Source organism: Puma concolor, chromosome D1 (genome assembly GCF_028749965.1).
Source record: "Puma concolor isolate L17-30 chromosome D1, mPumCon1.1.hap2, whole genome shotgun sequence".
NCBI classification, from domain to species: Eukaryota; Metazoa; Chordata; class Mammalia; order Carnivora; family Felidae; genus Puma; species Puma concolor.
The window spans coordinates 76,025,264-76,040,614 of record NC_141676.1 but is presented as its reverse complement, the minus strand read 5'-3'; the positions used below and the strand labels follow the sequence as shown (position 1 = coordinate 76,040,614).

At 35.4% G+C, this 15,351-nt stretch overlaps 1 protein-coding gene across 2 annotated transcripts in view; it reads left to right on the top strand.

Moving 5' to 3' along the window:
* Positions 1-15,351, top strand: part of SLC36A4 (solute carrier family 36 member 4) — a 52,496-nt gene that overhangs the window by 10,427 nt on the left and 26,718 nt on the right. The window contains exons 2-7 of one of the 2 annotated variants that reach the window (XM_025928110.2): positions 1,569-1,692; positions 3,099-3,189; positions 4,382-4,470; positions 5,733-5,828; positions 8,196-8,280; positions 13,473-13,700. In XM_025928110.2, the coding sequence (XP_025783895.2) occupies positions 1,569-1,692; positions 3,099-3,189; positions 4,382-4,470; positions 5,733-5,828; positions 8,196-8,280; positions 13,473-13,700 (713 nt within the window). Of the gene's footprint in view, positions 1-1,568; positions 1,693-3,098; positions 3,190-4,381; positions 4,471-5,732; positions 5,829-8,195; positions 8,281-13,472; positions 13,701-15,351 lie in introns of those variants that run through there. The other variant, XM_086678558.1, reaches the window with a different exon arrangement.

Sequence of the window (15,351 nt, the reverse complement as noted above, 5' to 3'; positions counted from 1 at the left end):
CAAGGCAAGAGTGGAGCAGCATTTTCAAGAAACTCAAAGATATAAAGTGTAAGCCAGAGGTGTTCTGTCAAGCTGTCCTTCATAGCAAGGCTGTGGAACAGCAGTTTAAAGCATGCTAGAACTTAGGAAAATACTGTATCCAGGAGCTCTTCCTAGAGAATATAGTAGAGCAGTGGTTCTCAAAGTGTGGTTCCCAGACCAGAAGCTTCAGAATCACCTGGGAACTTAGAAATGCATATTCTCAGACCCACCCCAGGCCTGCTGAATCAGAAGCTTTGGGGTGAGGTACATCAATTTGTGTTTTCTCAAATCTTACGGGTCATTGTGATACACAGTCCACAAAAGAATGAACTTCTTCCAGCCAAGGAATGATTGAGAACACTTTGGCAGAGGACGGACAGCAAACATTTAATATTACCAATTGTATATATAAGTCTTTAAAGTATTGCATCAATATTAAACTGAGTTTAATAACTGTAATGTGAATATTCAAGAACATCTTCTTGTGCCTAGAGAATACATGCTAACTTTAGGGTAAGGGGCTTTGATATATGTAACCTGCTCTCAGATAGTTCATAAAAAGTGATAAACATTTGAGCAACAAAAGGCAAACATGGCAAAATGTTAAAAACTGGTAAGTCTGGAAAGGATACATAGGAGGGTTTTTTTTTTTTTTTGGTACCATTCTTGCAAATTTAATGTAAGTTTTAAATTATTCCAAAATAAAAAAACTTAAAAAAATTATATGACCGTCATTCCTAACTAAATTATTTATGTTACCCCAGTTCTCTGTTTCATAGGTTTATTGTGTTTATTTGAAGGGAGCAACTTTTCATTTCTTTTAAATATCCTATACTTCAGGGGCATCTGGGTGGCTCAAAGTGTCTGACTCTTGATTTCAGCTCAGGTCATAATCTCATGGTCTGTGAGTTCCAGCCCTGCGTCAGGCTCTGCACTGACAGCACATGGAGCCTGCTTGGAATTCTCCCTCTCTCTCCCTCTCCCGCCTCTCCTGTGTGTGCATGTACATGCTCTCTTTCCCTCTCTCTCAGAATAAATAAATAACTTTATTTAAAAAGTCTTGTTCTAGAGTTGTCATCCTCAGTCATGCTAAAAAAAAAACTGTTAAATATAAGAGTACATTTTGATACTAAATTTTAAAAATTGGAATGGCTTTATAACTCAAAGTATTTAAAAATGTGATTGCTATTTATGATACAGTGTGATTTGAAGACAAGAGACACAAAATCATTTGATTATTTACATTTTTTTTCATCTCATAGTTCTGGGATCATTTGCTATAAACCTCATGTGGACAAAGCAGAAAAAGTTTTGCATTGAATACTTAAGCTTTTCACTCTGCACTGCTTAGTCCAAACAATATCCAGCAAATAAGTCCAGTTGTTTTTTAAATATACTAAAACTCAAAAGTATTTATGTGAATTAACTCAGAGTGGAAATAGTAAGGATGAGTACAAGCGGTGTGTCTGTGTTTTAAAAATTCATTTATTACCACTTTAACTCAGTTTTTAAAATCATAGTGAAGCACTTTGCTTTTCTTTTTAAAGATATGGATGTAATGAGGCCCTTAATAAATGAGCAGAATTTTGATGGGACATCAGATGAAGAGCACGAGCAAGAGCTGCTGCCTGTTCAAAAGCATTACCAGCTTGATGATCAAGAGGGTATTTCGTAAGTATTACGGGTTATATGTGTCCTTTTCTTTTCATTCAGTGTCTATTTTGTAATCTATAGGTAAAGCACTTTTCTAGATACTACAGAAGACACACGGATGAGTCAGATATTGTCCCCACCCTCAAGGTGTTTATAGTCTGTTTGGGGAAGAAGAAATACATCTAAAATACGGAGCCATGTGTGGGAATTGCTGCAATTGATATGTATTGCCGCAATACTAATTTTTTTATTTTAATTTTTTTTTTTAACGTTTATTTATTTTTGAGACAGAGGCAGAGCATGAACGGGGGAGGGGCAGAGAGAGAGGGAGACACAGAATCGGAAGCAGGCTCCAGGCTCTGAGCCATCAGCCCAGAGCCCGACGCGGGGCTCGAACTCACGGACTGGACCGTGAGATCGTGACCTGAGCTGAAGTCGGACGCTTAACCTACTGAGCCACCCACGCGCCCCTGCCGCAATACTTATTAAATGCTATGCATCCTGCAAGAAGGGAGATCTGATTGAAAGGAACAGAAATTTTAAGAGCAGTGGCTTCTGAAATAGGAGTTACGAATTAGGCGGTGAGGGGTAGTAAACACTTTTTTTATGCTGAGTTAATGGTGTGAAACAAAGTGGTGGTAAGAAAGCAGTGGAACCTTTTAGAACCCTTTTTTGTTATTTTGTCATCATTAATAGATTTGAGTAAGTTCTTACAGCAATAGTAATTTAACTGTTAAGCAAAGTTACATTTTAAGTGATCATAAAAGAACAGTATGAACTAAAAAAAAATTAGGCAAGCATGTTTGTTTTATACGTTTGAAATTTGGGCTATTCTTCCTAGTTTATTTTTTCTTGGTCAAGAGACTTCCTTCAAATGCCTCCTGGAAACTTAGGTGAAATACCTTAGGGAGTACTCGGTGTCTAAATGTTAATTAGTATTTATCTTACCTGATGATACGCATAGTTTTAAAACTTGTGTGATTTTTCTTTTAATTAAGCCCCTGTTAGGTTGATAATCATAGATCACATATACCGTGATGACAGTAGTCAGTGTCAATAAATTGCTTTGTCTTATCAGCCTAGCCATATATAATCTTTGGTATTGTTCTGAATGTCATAGCAGCAAAGAATCTTAGGAGAAAATTACCTTTTCTGTATTTCTTTAATAATGTACAAACATATTTTTCACTCAAATATCTAATTTAATCTCCATAATAATTTTCCATGTTCTACTTTTAAATGGCAAAGATAGGACTTGAACCAAATATGATCTCTGGCCAATTCAACTTCTGGTTGAGTGGAGTGCTATTTGATTCTTTGCCTAGATTAATTTTCGGTTCCCTTCCAATGCTAAAACAATGATCATGTGATTTTTATCAGCTTTTTTCCTAAAATGTTTAAATCTTACAACTTTTACTTTTCAGGTTTGTGCAAACTCTTATGCATCTTCTTAAAGGAAATATTGGAACTGGCCTTTTAGGGCTTCCACTGGCAATAAAAAACGCAGGCATAGTGGTAAGACTTCTCTTCGTGTCCTCTAGCTAAATTACAGTTATCAGTCTTGATTACAGCAAAAATTGCAGGCTAACTTCTGGCCTGTTCACACATAACCTGTTCAGGTGACAGTGAGTTTGTATTGATAATATTGGGTGAACAATAATAGTAACATTTAATAAAAAATGAGAATTAATTACTTTTTTAATCTCTGCTTAATTATTTATTTATAGCATTTGACAGAAAGATCCTAAAATAGTATTTGATTTTTCCAAGTATGGTTACATCTTATTATTCTTTTGGATTTTTCAGAGATTTAAGCAGTGTACTCATATCAAGAGATGTATTTATAGAGTAGCTTGTTTGTATTGGTGAAATTTTATAGTTTTTAAAATGGAGAATGAAATCTAGTTTTCAGATTTAAAGAGTTAACAGTTAAGAAAAGGAATAACAATATGTTTTGAAAACAAATATGCAAAGTATTATTATAACCAATTAGTGTAAGACTCTCAGGAAGGGAGAATTCACCTATGAAGTAATGGAATTATATTTAACCTTTTTTCAGAGTCTTAAACCCTTACCAGTTTTCTAAGAACAGTTTTAACTGCCACCTTTCCCTGCAGTTGATGTTGTCCACCCTAATTTAGAGAGACGTATAAATTTCTGATTATAAAAATAAGTTTTGACAATATTTTGTTGGGTTCTCAATAACCCAGGCATTACTTTGATTTTAGTAAACAAATACTTGTAATTTTTTATGTACCACTTTCTTAAATAATCTTTTTCTTGGCATACTTCCTCACACAAAGTAAGTGCTCAACAATCACCATCCCAGATTGGCATAGTGCTTTCTGGTCATTCAGATAGTGATTCATAGTTGCATTTAATTATAATGGTGGGACAGATGGTCATAGACTTACCATCTGAAGTTAACTGTGATGTTGTATGCTATCCTAGCTTATTGCATAGCTATACTCTGTATTCATGGGTTTGGATAGGCAAGCTGATGAGATGAAGTCCTATGTCCTTGTTGTAAGTATTGCTGAAATTCTTTCAGTATCAAGTTTATGAATTTCCCTTTATGCAAATGACTAATTATTTTGGCCAACAAATTTGTTTCCACAAAAGAGTAGTCCATTGGCTCATTGCTTATAAGGCAATTTAATTTCTGTTAAACTTAAATATTTAAACCTTATACATTTTCCCCCCACAGCTTGGACCAATCAGCCTCGTATTTATAGGAATTATTTCTGTTCACTGTATGCACATTTTGGTACGGTGCAGTCACTTTCTGTGTCAGAGGTAAATGTAAATTTGTTAAGTGTATTTTATTTATTTTAAAGCTATGTATTGATTTAAAACATTAGATAGTCTTAACTGTGCTTTACAACTAATAATTGATTTTCTCTAACCTGTTATATAGGCAAGTCTAAAATAATAAATATGTAAAAAGATATTTCCTGTGATTGAAATCTGGTCAGAATATATTTATTCCTCTTAAATGATAACCTTAGTAGTGAAATGGAATGATTTCTTTTCATATGAATAAAAAAAAATCAGGAAAGACCTGGAGGAAATGGAGGCTCCAGCACTACTTTTAGTTATAGAGTAATGGTCCTTAATTTGTTTGGATTTCATTTTAGGGTATAGTGCCTTTGGTGTTCTTTGCTGATATGTGGGTTGGTAAATAGTCAATAAAATAATATTCTTTTTCTTTATTTTTGTATCATGAAATGCTTCTACTGCACAGTGGACTTTTTTTTTTTTTTTCAACGTTTTTATTTATTTTTGGGACAGAGAGAGACAGAGCATGAACGGGGGAGGGGCAGAGAGAGAGGGAGACACAGAATCGGAAACAGGCTCCAGGCTCCGAGCCATCAGCCCAGAGCCTGACGCGGGGCTCGAACTCACGGACCGCGAGATCGTGACCTGGCTGAAGTCGGACGCTTAACCGACTGCGCCACCCAGGCGCCCCCACAGTGGACTTTTTTAAAAATAAATATTGCCTTTTCTAATAAACTAATATTCTGATTTTAACTCTTTTTGTTGTTGTTGTTAAATGTTCTTAAAACTTTGAGCAAGTCATTTATCGTCTTTAAATAATAATGATACTTATAAAAAAGTCGGAAAGAGAACATAGGGAAATAATAGCTACCTCATGGGGCTAAGTATTAGATAAGATAGTTTATGTGTAAATATGTTGTAAAGCCCTGTGCAGATGCATAAAATAATGTTCTTTTAAGAATGAATAATTTAGGCTTGAACAATGTAGTTGATGTTTTTAGGTAATTTAAATCAGTGAAGCACAAATATTTATGTTATATGACTTTTCCAAATTTATAAACTTTAACAGTAGATAAAAGCTAATATATTAGTAAAAAGACTTAAAATTTCATGAGACATATCTTAGGGTGTGCAGGTCTTGAAATCTCAAAAGCTCCTCTGTTATTGTATACCCTTACATTTATTATTTTCTATGTATTCGATGTTCTTTTCAAGGGTTGGATTTACGGACCAACTTAAAATTTGCCTTTTTCATGTGCATGTACGTCCTTAAATTGCAGGTTTAAAAAGTCAACATTGGGTTATAGTGACACTGTGAGTTTTGCTATGGAAGTAAGTCCTTGGAGTTGTCTTCAGAAGCAAGCAGCATGGGGACGGTAAGCACTTACTATGTTTCTAGTATCTGGTTATCAAAATCACATTACTTTTCAAGTGTTTTAAGTTGACAGGATACGTGAATAGAAGCGTGATAAAGCTGGGGGGATAAACATAATCTTTAGAGTTAGACAGGCTTGGGTTCAAATCTCAACTCTGCCATTTTTCAATTTTATGAACTGAGTCAAATGATTTATCATTTTGTTTTAGTTTTCACGTTATCAGATGACTTTATGGTGATACTTACTTCATAGGATTATCATAGTATTTAAAATTTTTTTTTAAATGTTTATTTATTTTTGAAGGAGAGAGACACAGAGTGTGAGCAGGGGAGGGGCAGAGAGAGGGGGAGACACAGAATCTGAAGCAGGCTCCCGGCTCTGAGCTGCCTGCACAGAGCCCAATGAGGGGCTCGAACCCACAGCCGTGAGATCATGACCTGAGCCGAAGTCAGATGCTTAGCTGACTGAGCCACCCAGGTGCCCCAGGATTATCATAGTATTTTAAATAAAATGATATTTATAAAGCATCTGGCTAACCTATGATATAGTCATGTTAATATTTTTTTTGAGGAAAGGAGAAAAAGCAAGAAAAATGTTGCAGTCTCATTATTTTAGATAAAATTGTGGTGTTTGGCTTTCATGCTCATAGAACATTTGAAGTGTGTATTTTAGCATAATCTTATTTTGCTATCTTATCATTTAAATGTAACTTCATCGTTGGTAGACATGGCTGATCAAAGCCAGCTGAAAATAGGACTGGAAAAATAGGCATAGGTAATCAACAAAATGCTGACAGTGGTACAAATGATATGTGCTGTGGAAATTAAAAGAAGGAAAAGAACAGTGGAGTGCTAGTAGAGTTTATGGTTAAATATGACCTTTCTGGGTATTTGCAGGAAGTTCGGTTTATTTATGAGCTTCTCAGAGTTCTTGATATGTCAAGTAGAAGAAGGAGGAAAGCAGACTAAAAGCCCTAGGATTTGCCCCAGAATCCTATCTTCTTCTTTCTTCTGCCCCAGAGTAGAGACAGCTTTAGTCTATTTTTTCTGTCAAGAAGAATGACTTTCATGTAGATGTGGCTGGAATGATTGTTGGTAAGATGCTAAAATCCAAGGTGGATGAAAAGATCTTAAGGGAATACTTAAACATAATTAAACGTAATTCATCAGAAAGAAGAAACTTGAATTCATTTCAGGGTAGTAAGATTCTTTACAATAAGGAGATCCCTGAAGAACCATGAGAACTATAGTTATGGCAAGAATGAAAATAAGCAAGGACCCATCCAATTTCAAATGAGAGAAGGAAGGTCTGTAGACTTGTAGACCAGATTGTTTGACAGCTTGACATTGATTGTCAAGCAAAGACTACAATGAATTAGTAGGTGAATGCTATTGTAGTTACTCATCATTCCCTGGACAAAATAGAGACGTATGGGCTGCATATTAATAATATGCAGGCAGATTTATAACTTGATTAAACACAATACCCAAACTATGCAAATTTAACTGGTGGCATCCCTTTCTCATTTCTGTACGCTATTTTATGTAGCTGGAATTCTCTCTCTCTCTCTCTCTCTCTCCCTCTCTCTCTCTCTCTCTCTTTTTAATGTTTGTTCATTTATTTTGAGAGAGATCATGAGTGGGAGAGGGAGAGGGACAGAGAGAATCCCAAGCAGCTTGCACCCCTGTTAGTGCGGAGCCCGACGGAGAGCTCCATCTCATGAACCCTGAGATCATGACCTGAGCCGAAATCAAGAGTCAGATGCTTAACCGACTGAGCCACCCAGGTGCCCCTGTAGCTGGAATTTTCTTAAGTTATCTCATTAAGAGATACTACTGGAGCTTACTCAGAGCTAAGCTACTGGATAAGTCTTTGGTTTATGATTTAGGGCCACACCCCCAGTCCTCTCCCATTTCATGTTCTTATTAGTGATTTGGATAGTGGAGAGCATGCTCACTCATAACATTTGCAAATGACATGAAGCCAAGAGAGCTGGGAAATACACTGGGTTAATCAGAAAAGGCTCAAGAAGTAGAGGAGATAGGCTTGATCTAAAAGATGAAATTTTTTCATGAAATCATTTTATAAGCATATACTCAGACTGTTGAATTTCAGAAATAAATGATAGGGAAATGTTGGCCTTTTAGCTGAATGGAACATCCTTTTGGTGAGTAATACTTCACTAGTTCACATACTGATAGCAAATGTGTGGTCTTTGAGGAAATAAATTTTATTTACTTATTTTATTTAAGGAAATGATAAGAATATAAGCTATGATAAAATGTTTTCAAATAGTTTAAAAAGAGAAAAATATATTAATATATCAGCAGCTCTTATTGATACTTATTTGTGGGTATCTCTTTTCAGGAGTGTGGTTGACTTTTTTCTGGTGATAACACAGCTGGGATTCTGTAGTGTTTATATTGTCTTCTTAGCTGAAAATGTAAAACAAGTAAGTATTTCTCTTCAGTTATGGAGATCAGTTTCTTCCCATTCCATAGTTTTGGCATCATATTTCCTTTGAGTAAACCATGGTGAATATGAAAATGTGTTGCTTTCATAAAGCATGTTCCTTTGTAAATTTTCCTTTAGTCTTCTTTTTTGTAAGTTGGATTTTCTGCTGCTGTTGTTGATTTTACTTTTCTTGCCATTGTATATCAGTAATGTTTGTTATGTCAGATCAGAACCAGACATAATTTGACTGATTCTTACATACTTGAAATTTAGGCCTCAAAAGCAGATACACAGATGTTTTGGAAGCATATTTTTAAATTGATTTTTTTATAAGTAAACATATTTGGTTTAGCCAGCAACCTAAAAAGTGAAGTAAAAAGAGGGCATTACTAAAATCCAGTAATTCTTGCTATTGTCTAAAAAGATACCATGTCCAAAAATGTGTAGTGTTTTGTAATTCTCTCCATATTTTAAGGGTTCACTTTTAAAGGAAGTGGTTTGCAGTCTTGGTAGAGACTGTCAATTTGAACAAACATGCAAAGCACTGAAATAAAAAAGCTCCCCTATCAAAACAGCGCCAAAATACATTTCTTTATGCACTTTAACTTGTAACTAGTACATTACACCCTGTTCTGCTTTAATCATTATTTTAATCAATAATATTTGTTAACTATCCATATGTGCATTGTACAATAGTAGACATCTTACATAGTAAGATACAGTACTTGTAGGTATTTTAATGCAAAATGATATGAATATGTTTTCTAAAGAACCTATATGTAGATATATAAGTATATATTTGACTCACTTTTTCAAGTATAAAGTATGCTTCATTTTATATTTAGACCAGGAATGACAAATTTTCTGGAAAGGTCCAGATAATAAGTATTTCCAGTTTTGCAGGTCATATGGTCTTCTTGACTTAGCCATAGACAATAATGATAGTAACAAATATATATGGCAATATTCCAATGAAACTTATTTCAAGAATTTAGGTGGTAGGCTGGATCTGGTGTTTGGGCCATAATTTGCTAAAGCCCCTAGCTTAGATTTTTAATGTTGGAAAGGCTCACGGAGTCAACCCTTCCTTACAAATAGGAGAGTAGATGCTTTCGTTAGCATTACTCATTATAGACAGTGTGCTTTTTGACTTACAAGTATTTAATTCCACAAGTTGCATATTCTTTTGACTACTAACTCAGTCAAGAGACTGCTGTCAAGAACTGATAAGACATATCATCTTACCAGTCATTTATGTAGAATATGATGAAAAATGATCCTTTTCCAGGATTATACAACACGGTAGTCATGTATCTTTTCTTTTATGTTCTAAGAGAGCCACCACAAACTTGATGTGAATTTAAGAATAATGCTAGCAATGCCTAATAATCTTATATTAATAAAGTATTGCATTTTTCATTTAGTTTTTCATTTAGTTTTTACCACTACTCTGTCATGTACAATGCTCATTTTTTGAATGTGTAAACTAAATCTCAAAAAGCATGAGCAGTGTGCCCTAAGTCATGCAGATTAAACTGAGAACTAGGTCTATGACACACTGGTGCCACCCATTACATTAATTGTTCATCACTGGACAGGACCTTGTCTGATTTTAGTTGTGCGTGTGTGTGCATATGACATAGAGTATGTAAATGCATACAATAAATGTCTATAAGCTTAGGGTTGGTGACTTTCTCCTATGAGATATTATCAGTTGCTTCCAAAGTTGAATGGAAGAATTTAACTCATTTGCACATGTTCTAAGAAGACCAGGCAGAAAAAGTGACTCTCTGGGAGAAGAATGCCTGCTATAGATGGAACAATGAAAGTCCTTTGAGTTATAAAAAGCAACATGGTAAAAGATACGCAGACTTGAGAAAAGTTGAAAGCAATGGTGAACACTTCACCTCAGCAGAGCAGACAGATGGTTATTGAAACAGTAGCATCAGAGGTTTTCACTCTCTGCAGATCTGTTCTCTCACATTTTATAGCAGTCTCCAAGAGTAGACACACTGGTTGATTATACGTTACCAATTACTATTGTTAGAGTTAAAAACTGTAAGTTTATTACCACATTAATCTACATAAAATCAAAGTTGCAATATTTTAGCAGATCAGAGAAGTAAGGGGTTAGTTGCCATACAGATGTGTGAACCTCCTACTCTGACTGCCACAGGACTGTTTTTGGTCCCATTAAGTAATTGTGGACAATTGGCAGGAGAAAATGAATGGATAGTACCTCCAATGATTTAATCCGTCGTGGTTATTGTAGCTCCCCTCTGTTCCTACTCGAAGATACTCTAGAACATTTCAGGTAGATAAAGTAGTGTTTTTGGGAATGAAGAGTGAGGAAGGGATATTAAGAGAGAAAAAAAGATATAGTGATACTTAAGACCGTGTATTTTAAAGACAGAATATCCACATTCAAATTGCTTCTCTCTCAGTTTTAAATCACACATTGGGCAAGATCTCCTTATCCCTGGTCAAGCTTCAGTTTCCTTATATGTAAAATGGGAATAATAACAAAATCTCCCATTGTTCCTCCTAAACTTATCATGAGGCTCAGGTGACAAAAGGTTTGTGAAAGCCTTTGCAAAATGTAAAGCAGTATACAAATATAGGGTGTTAAGGCTTTTTAATTTTGTATTTATTTTAACTTTGCTGAAGAACATAATCTACCTTTGGAATTTTAACCATTAAATTACTGAATCATTGAAAATTAATAAGTAGTAGATTTTAGTAAATTTAAGCTTTAAATGGAAACAACTGAATTTAGTAATTTTATTTTATAATATTTATTTCAGTGTTTTGCATTTTGGTAAACATGTGAGATCATAGGAAGTCCTATTAGATAGCCAATATCTGTCTCTAGAGGGCACCAAAGGACTCAAATGTTTACCTGAATCTTGCTCTGGGTATGTATCTACACTTTATTTTATTTTTTAATCCTGATGATTTTTATAATCATTTTTCTGGCAAAGAATACTAAATTATTATGAGATATTTGTGGTAGAATTAATTTCATGTTCCCAACCATCTCACCATTCAAACAACCCTTTTTAAAATTGGTTATATAACTGATTTTCTCTTGCCAGGTATCCTTGTTAGAGCTTAATGTTGATCATTATCTAATCTGATTATGGGTGGTACTTCTTTGATACAGAAGAATTTGGCTGTAAATAATTTTGTTACTGGGAAAACGAGTCAACAAATAAAATATGTTTTTAAAAGCCAAGTAATGTGAATTACCAATTTTGCTTCTAATTTCAGATTCTCAAATAGAAAGTTTTGGGGGTGCCTGGGTGGCTCAGTTGATTGAGCGACTGACTTTGGGTCGGGTCATGGTCTCATGGTCTGTGGGTTTGAGGCCCACATCACGTTCTGTGCTGACAGCTCAGAGCTTAGAGCCTGTTTTGGGTTCTGTGTCTCCCTCTCTCTCTGCTCCTCCCCTGCTTGCGCGCGCTCTCTCTCTCTCTCTCTCTGTCTCTCTCTCAAAAAAAAAAAATTAAAATACAAAGTTTTGATGGCCAATTACAAGATAAATGTGAGGTATGCATTTCTTAAATGGTTCATGGTATAACCTGAGAGTTTGTTAGTCCAGTACAAGTTACAAATTGCCTATCTAACTTAAAACTAGTAAATACATTGCCTGCAGTTTAAGGTGATATGTACATTTGTAGTGATACTAAACATTGTTTATCACAAATTAGAAGTATAGAATTATACTTCTATATAATTTTGTTTCTATGTAGTATATAGGAAACAGTTGAATTGTTAATCATAATTTTCTAAACTTCTGACTTATGGGCCTCTGAATGCTTATTATATTTAGAGAGAGAGATGTCAAAGTAGAGGGCAGGTGGCTACTTGAGCAAGGGGCCTCCCCTTTCCAAATTGCAGTATTTTGGTCCAGTTAACATGCAGCGGTCATAAGCTAAATTCTAGTGTCTCCCGCCGGGTTTGGATCCTAGAACTACCACTTACTGGCTTGATATTATGTAAGGTTTTTTTTAAGGCCCTTCCTTAAACTTCAGTTTCCTCAACTATAAGTTGACATTAATACTACTACCCATCTCAGACAGTTGTTTTGAGGATTAGATGAGATGTTGTATATATTTAGTTCAGTACTCAAAAAATGTTCCCTATTATTATTATAGGATCTTGTTCTTAAGAATTTAAGTATCTAGAGACTTGATAATGTCATTGTGTTCAAAGGAGGGTGTAGAGTGTTTGTGGGCAAATAGATTTTCCCTAGCATTTAAATTATAATATTATATACCTCTGCTGTGAGTTTGTAAGAGTGTTTGTAGAGTCCTGTATAATTTCATTTTTGTTTTAGTAAGTTGGATTATGTGATTAATTGAATGAGACAAGTTTTAATATGTGGAACCTACAAATTACTGTAACTCTTGAACACTGAATGTTGGTATATAGAAGTGGCTGAATTAATTTGAAGGTAAAGTTGATTTATTGAAGTTTTTTGCTCTAGCAAAAATTTATCTACATCTAGCACATGGCCATGCATGTATTGATAGTGATGATTATTTATTTATTTAAAAGCTTTTATTTTTAAGTAATCTCTATACCCAGCATGGAACCTGAACTCAACCCCAAGATCAAGAGTCACACGCTCTAACTGCCTGAGCCAGCCAGGCACCCCTTTGATAGTGATGATAATTTATAAACAGTTGTTTTATAAAACAGCTTTAAAGTTAGGCTATGATTTCTAAACTTTATCTTGACTACTGTACATTTCTAAGAGGTATATGAGCTTGTTACCTTCTCTGAAGAGAGTAAGTCAGAGTAGGATATCTGGAGTAGAATATGGTCATTCTAGGCAAGTATACATCCACTTTTGATTATCTCAGAAGCAGGTTGAGCCTTTGCTGGAATCATGAGCACAAAGCTCCAAAATAAATTGGTAAATTCATCCTCATAATTTTCTAGTGAACTTTATTTTTACAGTATGATAAAAGAAGTTGTTTTGCAAAGAATTATCCTATTTTAATTATCCTTAAATTTGATAAATATGTATTTCTAGGAAGCTAGAATATCTTGAAAAAATATAAACATTTATTGTAAAGGAATTATCATAGAGTGTATAGGTAATTTCTTGATATTTTGTCACTTATAAGTTGATGAAAGTTTTTTTCTCCCCCTCTTCCTTATTCTCCTGGTAATCCTATGTAGGTTCATGAAGGATTCCTGGAGAGTAAAGTGTTACTTTTGAATAGTACCAATTCATCAAATCCATGTGAGAGAAGAAGTATTGACCTAAGGATATATATGCTTTGCTTTCTTCCATTTATAATTCTTTTGGTCTTCATTCGTGAGCTAAAGAATCTGTTTGTGCTTTCATTCCTCGCCAACCTTTCCATGGCTGTCAGTCTTGTGATAATTTATCAGTATGTCGTTAGGGTAAGTATAACATGTTTTTAACCGTTTTTAACCTATGGTTCTTATAACTAATTCTTTGTTCACTTTGGAGGTAAAAGTAATGATGTGTGAAGACCCCTACTTCGTTATGTGGCACACAGGAGATAATCAGTAAACTTGGGGCTCCTGCTCAGCTGGCAGAGTGTGTGACACAGAGCGCAGGCTTTGTCTTCAGGCTTGGTTTTGAATCTTGGTAAATCTGTTTCTGGGCTTTGTGACACTGCTGCAGAAGATAATGATACCTACCCTATTGAGTTGTAAGATTTAGGAGTGCCTCAGTACACTGTGTAACAGGAAACAAAGAACTCACTAGTGTTTTCTTTATTCTTGTAAGATTTGAACCAGTCTCGAGATGTAGTTTTATAATTTTCTTTGACTTCTGAACCTGTTTTTGCTGCCACCACTTCCATTCACTGCCACTCTACTAATCTGTAGCCTGTCTGTCTGAAGTATGCAACCTCAGCTGATTTCATTGTCTGAAGTCTGGGGATCCTAACCCTACAAGGACTATCCTTAAAAAAACATTGGTTCATGGGATTCAGGGGATCTGCAAATCCCTTAAAATTATTTGCAAGATTTAGCATCTCTGTATGTATATATGCATTCTTCTACTGAGCAGTGTATAGCTTTCATCTCTAAGGGGCTGAGGACTCAGAAAAGGTCAAGAATGCCTGCTCTAGTCTTTCCTGAGCCAATCCATTTTGTATATTGCTGTTGCAATTGTCCTAAAACCTCCATTGGCAGTTTATCACAAACTCTGTTATGATGGGTCTGTTTCATTCCCCCTGCCCTGAATTCTAAAACCTGTAGACATTTTCTTATTGTACATAAGATGGAAGGGAACAGGCAAGAACATCTCATAAGGCTGTAGTTCACGACCCCTTACCTGAACATGTAAGAATTAGTGGAGCAGAAAAGGTAGTTCCTTAGGTAGAGGGAACAGTGTGAGTCTTGAATAACAGGTATTCTCAGATGACCCAAACACTTAAATATCCCTTTCATTTTGACCATAACTTGTATTTTCCATCATGGATAACCATTATATCACACAAGTCTCCCTACGCTTCTGATATTCTAGACCTCTTAATTACCCAAATTATCCATGTGCTTTTACACTTCAGGTTATTTTTTTCATCCTCTTTTCTTGATCTTGAATTCCACTTCCAATTAAGGAGGGCAGAGAACACAGGGTGGTAAACAGAGTAGGAAGCAGACTTGGGATAGCTGGAAGATATAGTCGTTGTGGAACCAGAGATCTTGAACAAGATGTACAGTTTGTGAGTCTCCGGATGGCAAAAGTTGGAACAAGGCTGTGGGTGGGGGCTGAGTAATCAAAGCCAGGGTCAAGGAGTATGTACGAATAAGAAGAGTGATGGCAACTGGCTGGTTAAAGTGTAAGACACTGCATCAAGGAGACCTTTACGAGGAAGCAGCAGAGTTATGAGGTAGAAAGCCAAAATCAGGAACCAGGTGACTTGGAGATGGAAAGAGCAAAACAGAGTAGAAAATGAATTTCACTGGACACCATGAGCAGTGGTTGATAACTGACTATATGGCACTCAGTTCAGACTGAGTATGCTTATGTTATTTCCTGTTGTGCCAGGAGCCATACCCAGTGTGAACAGCCTGGGAC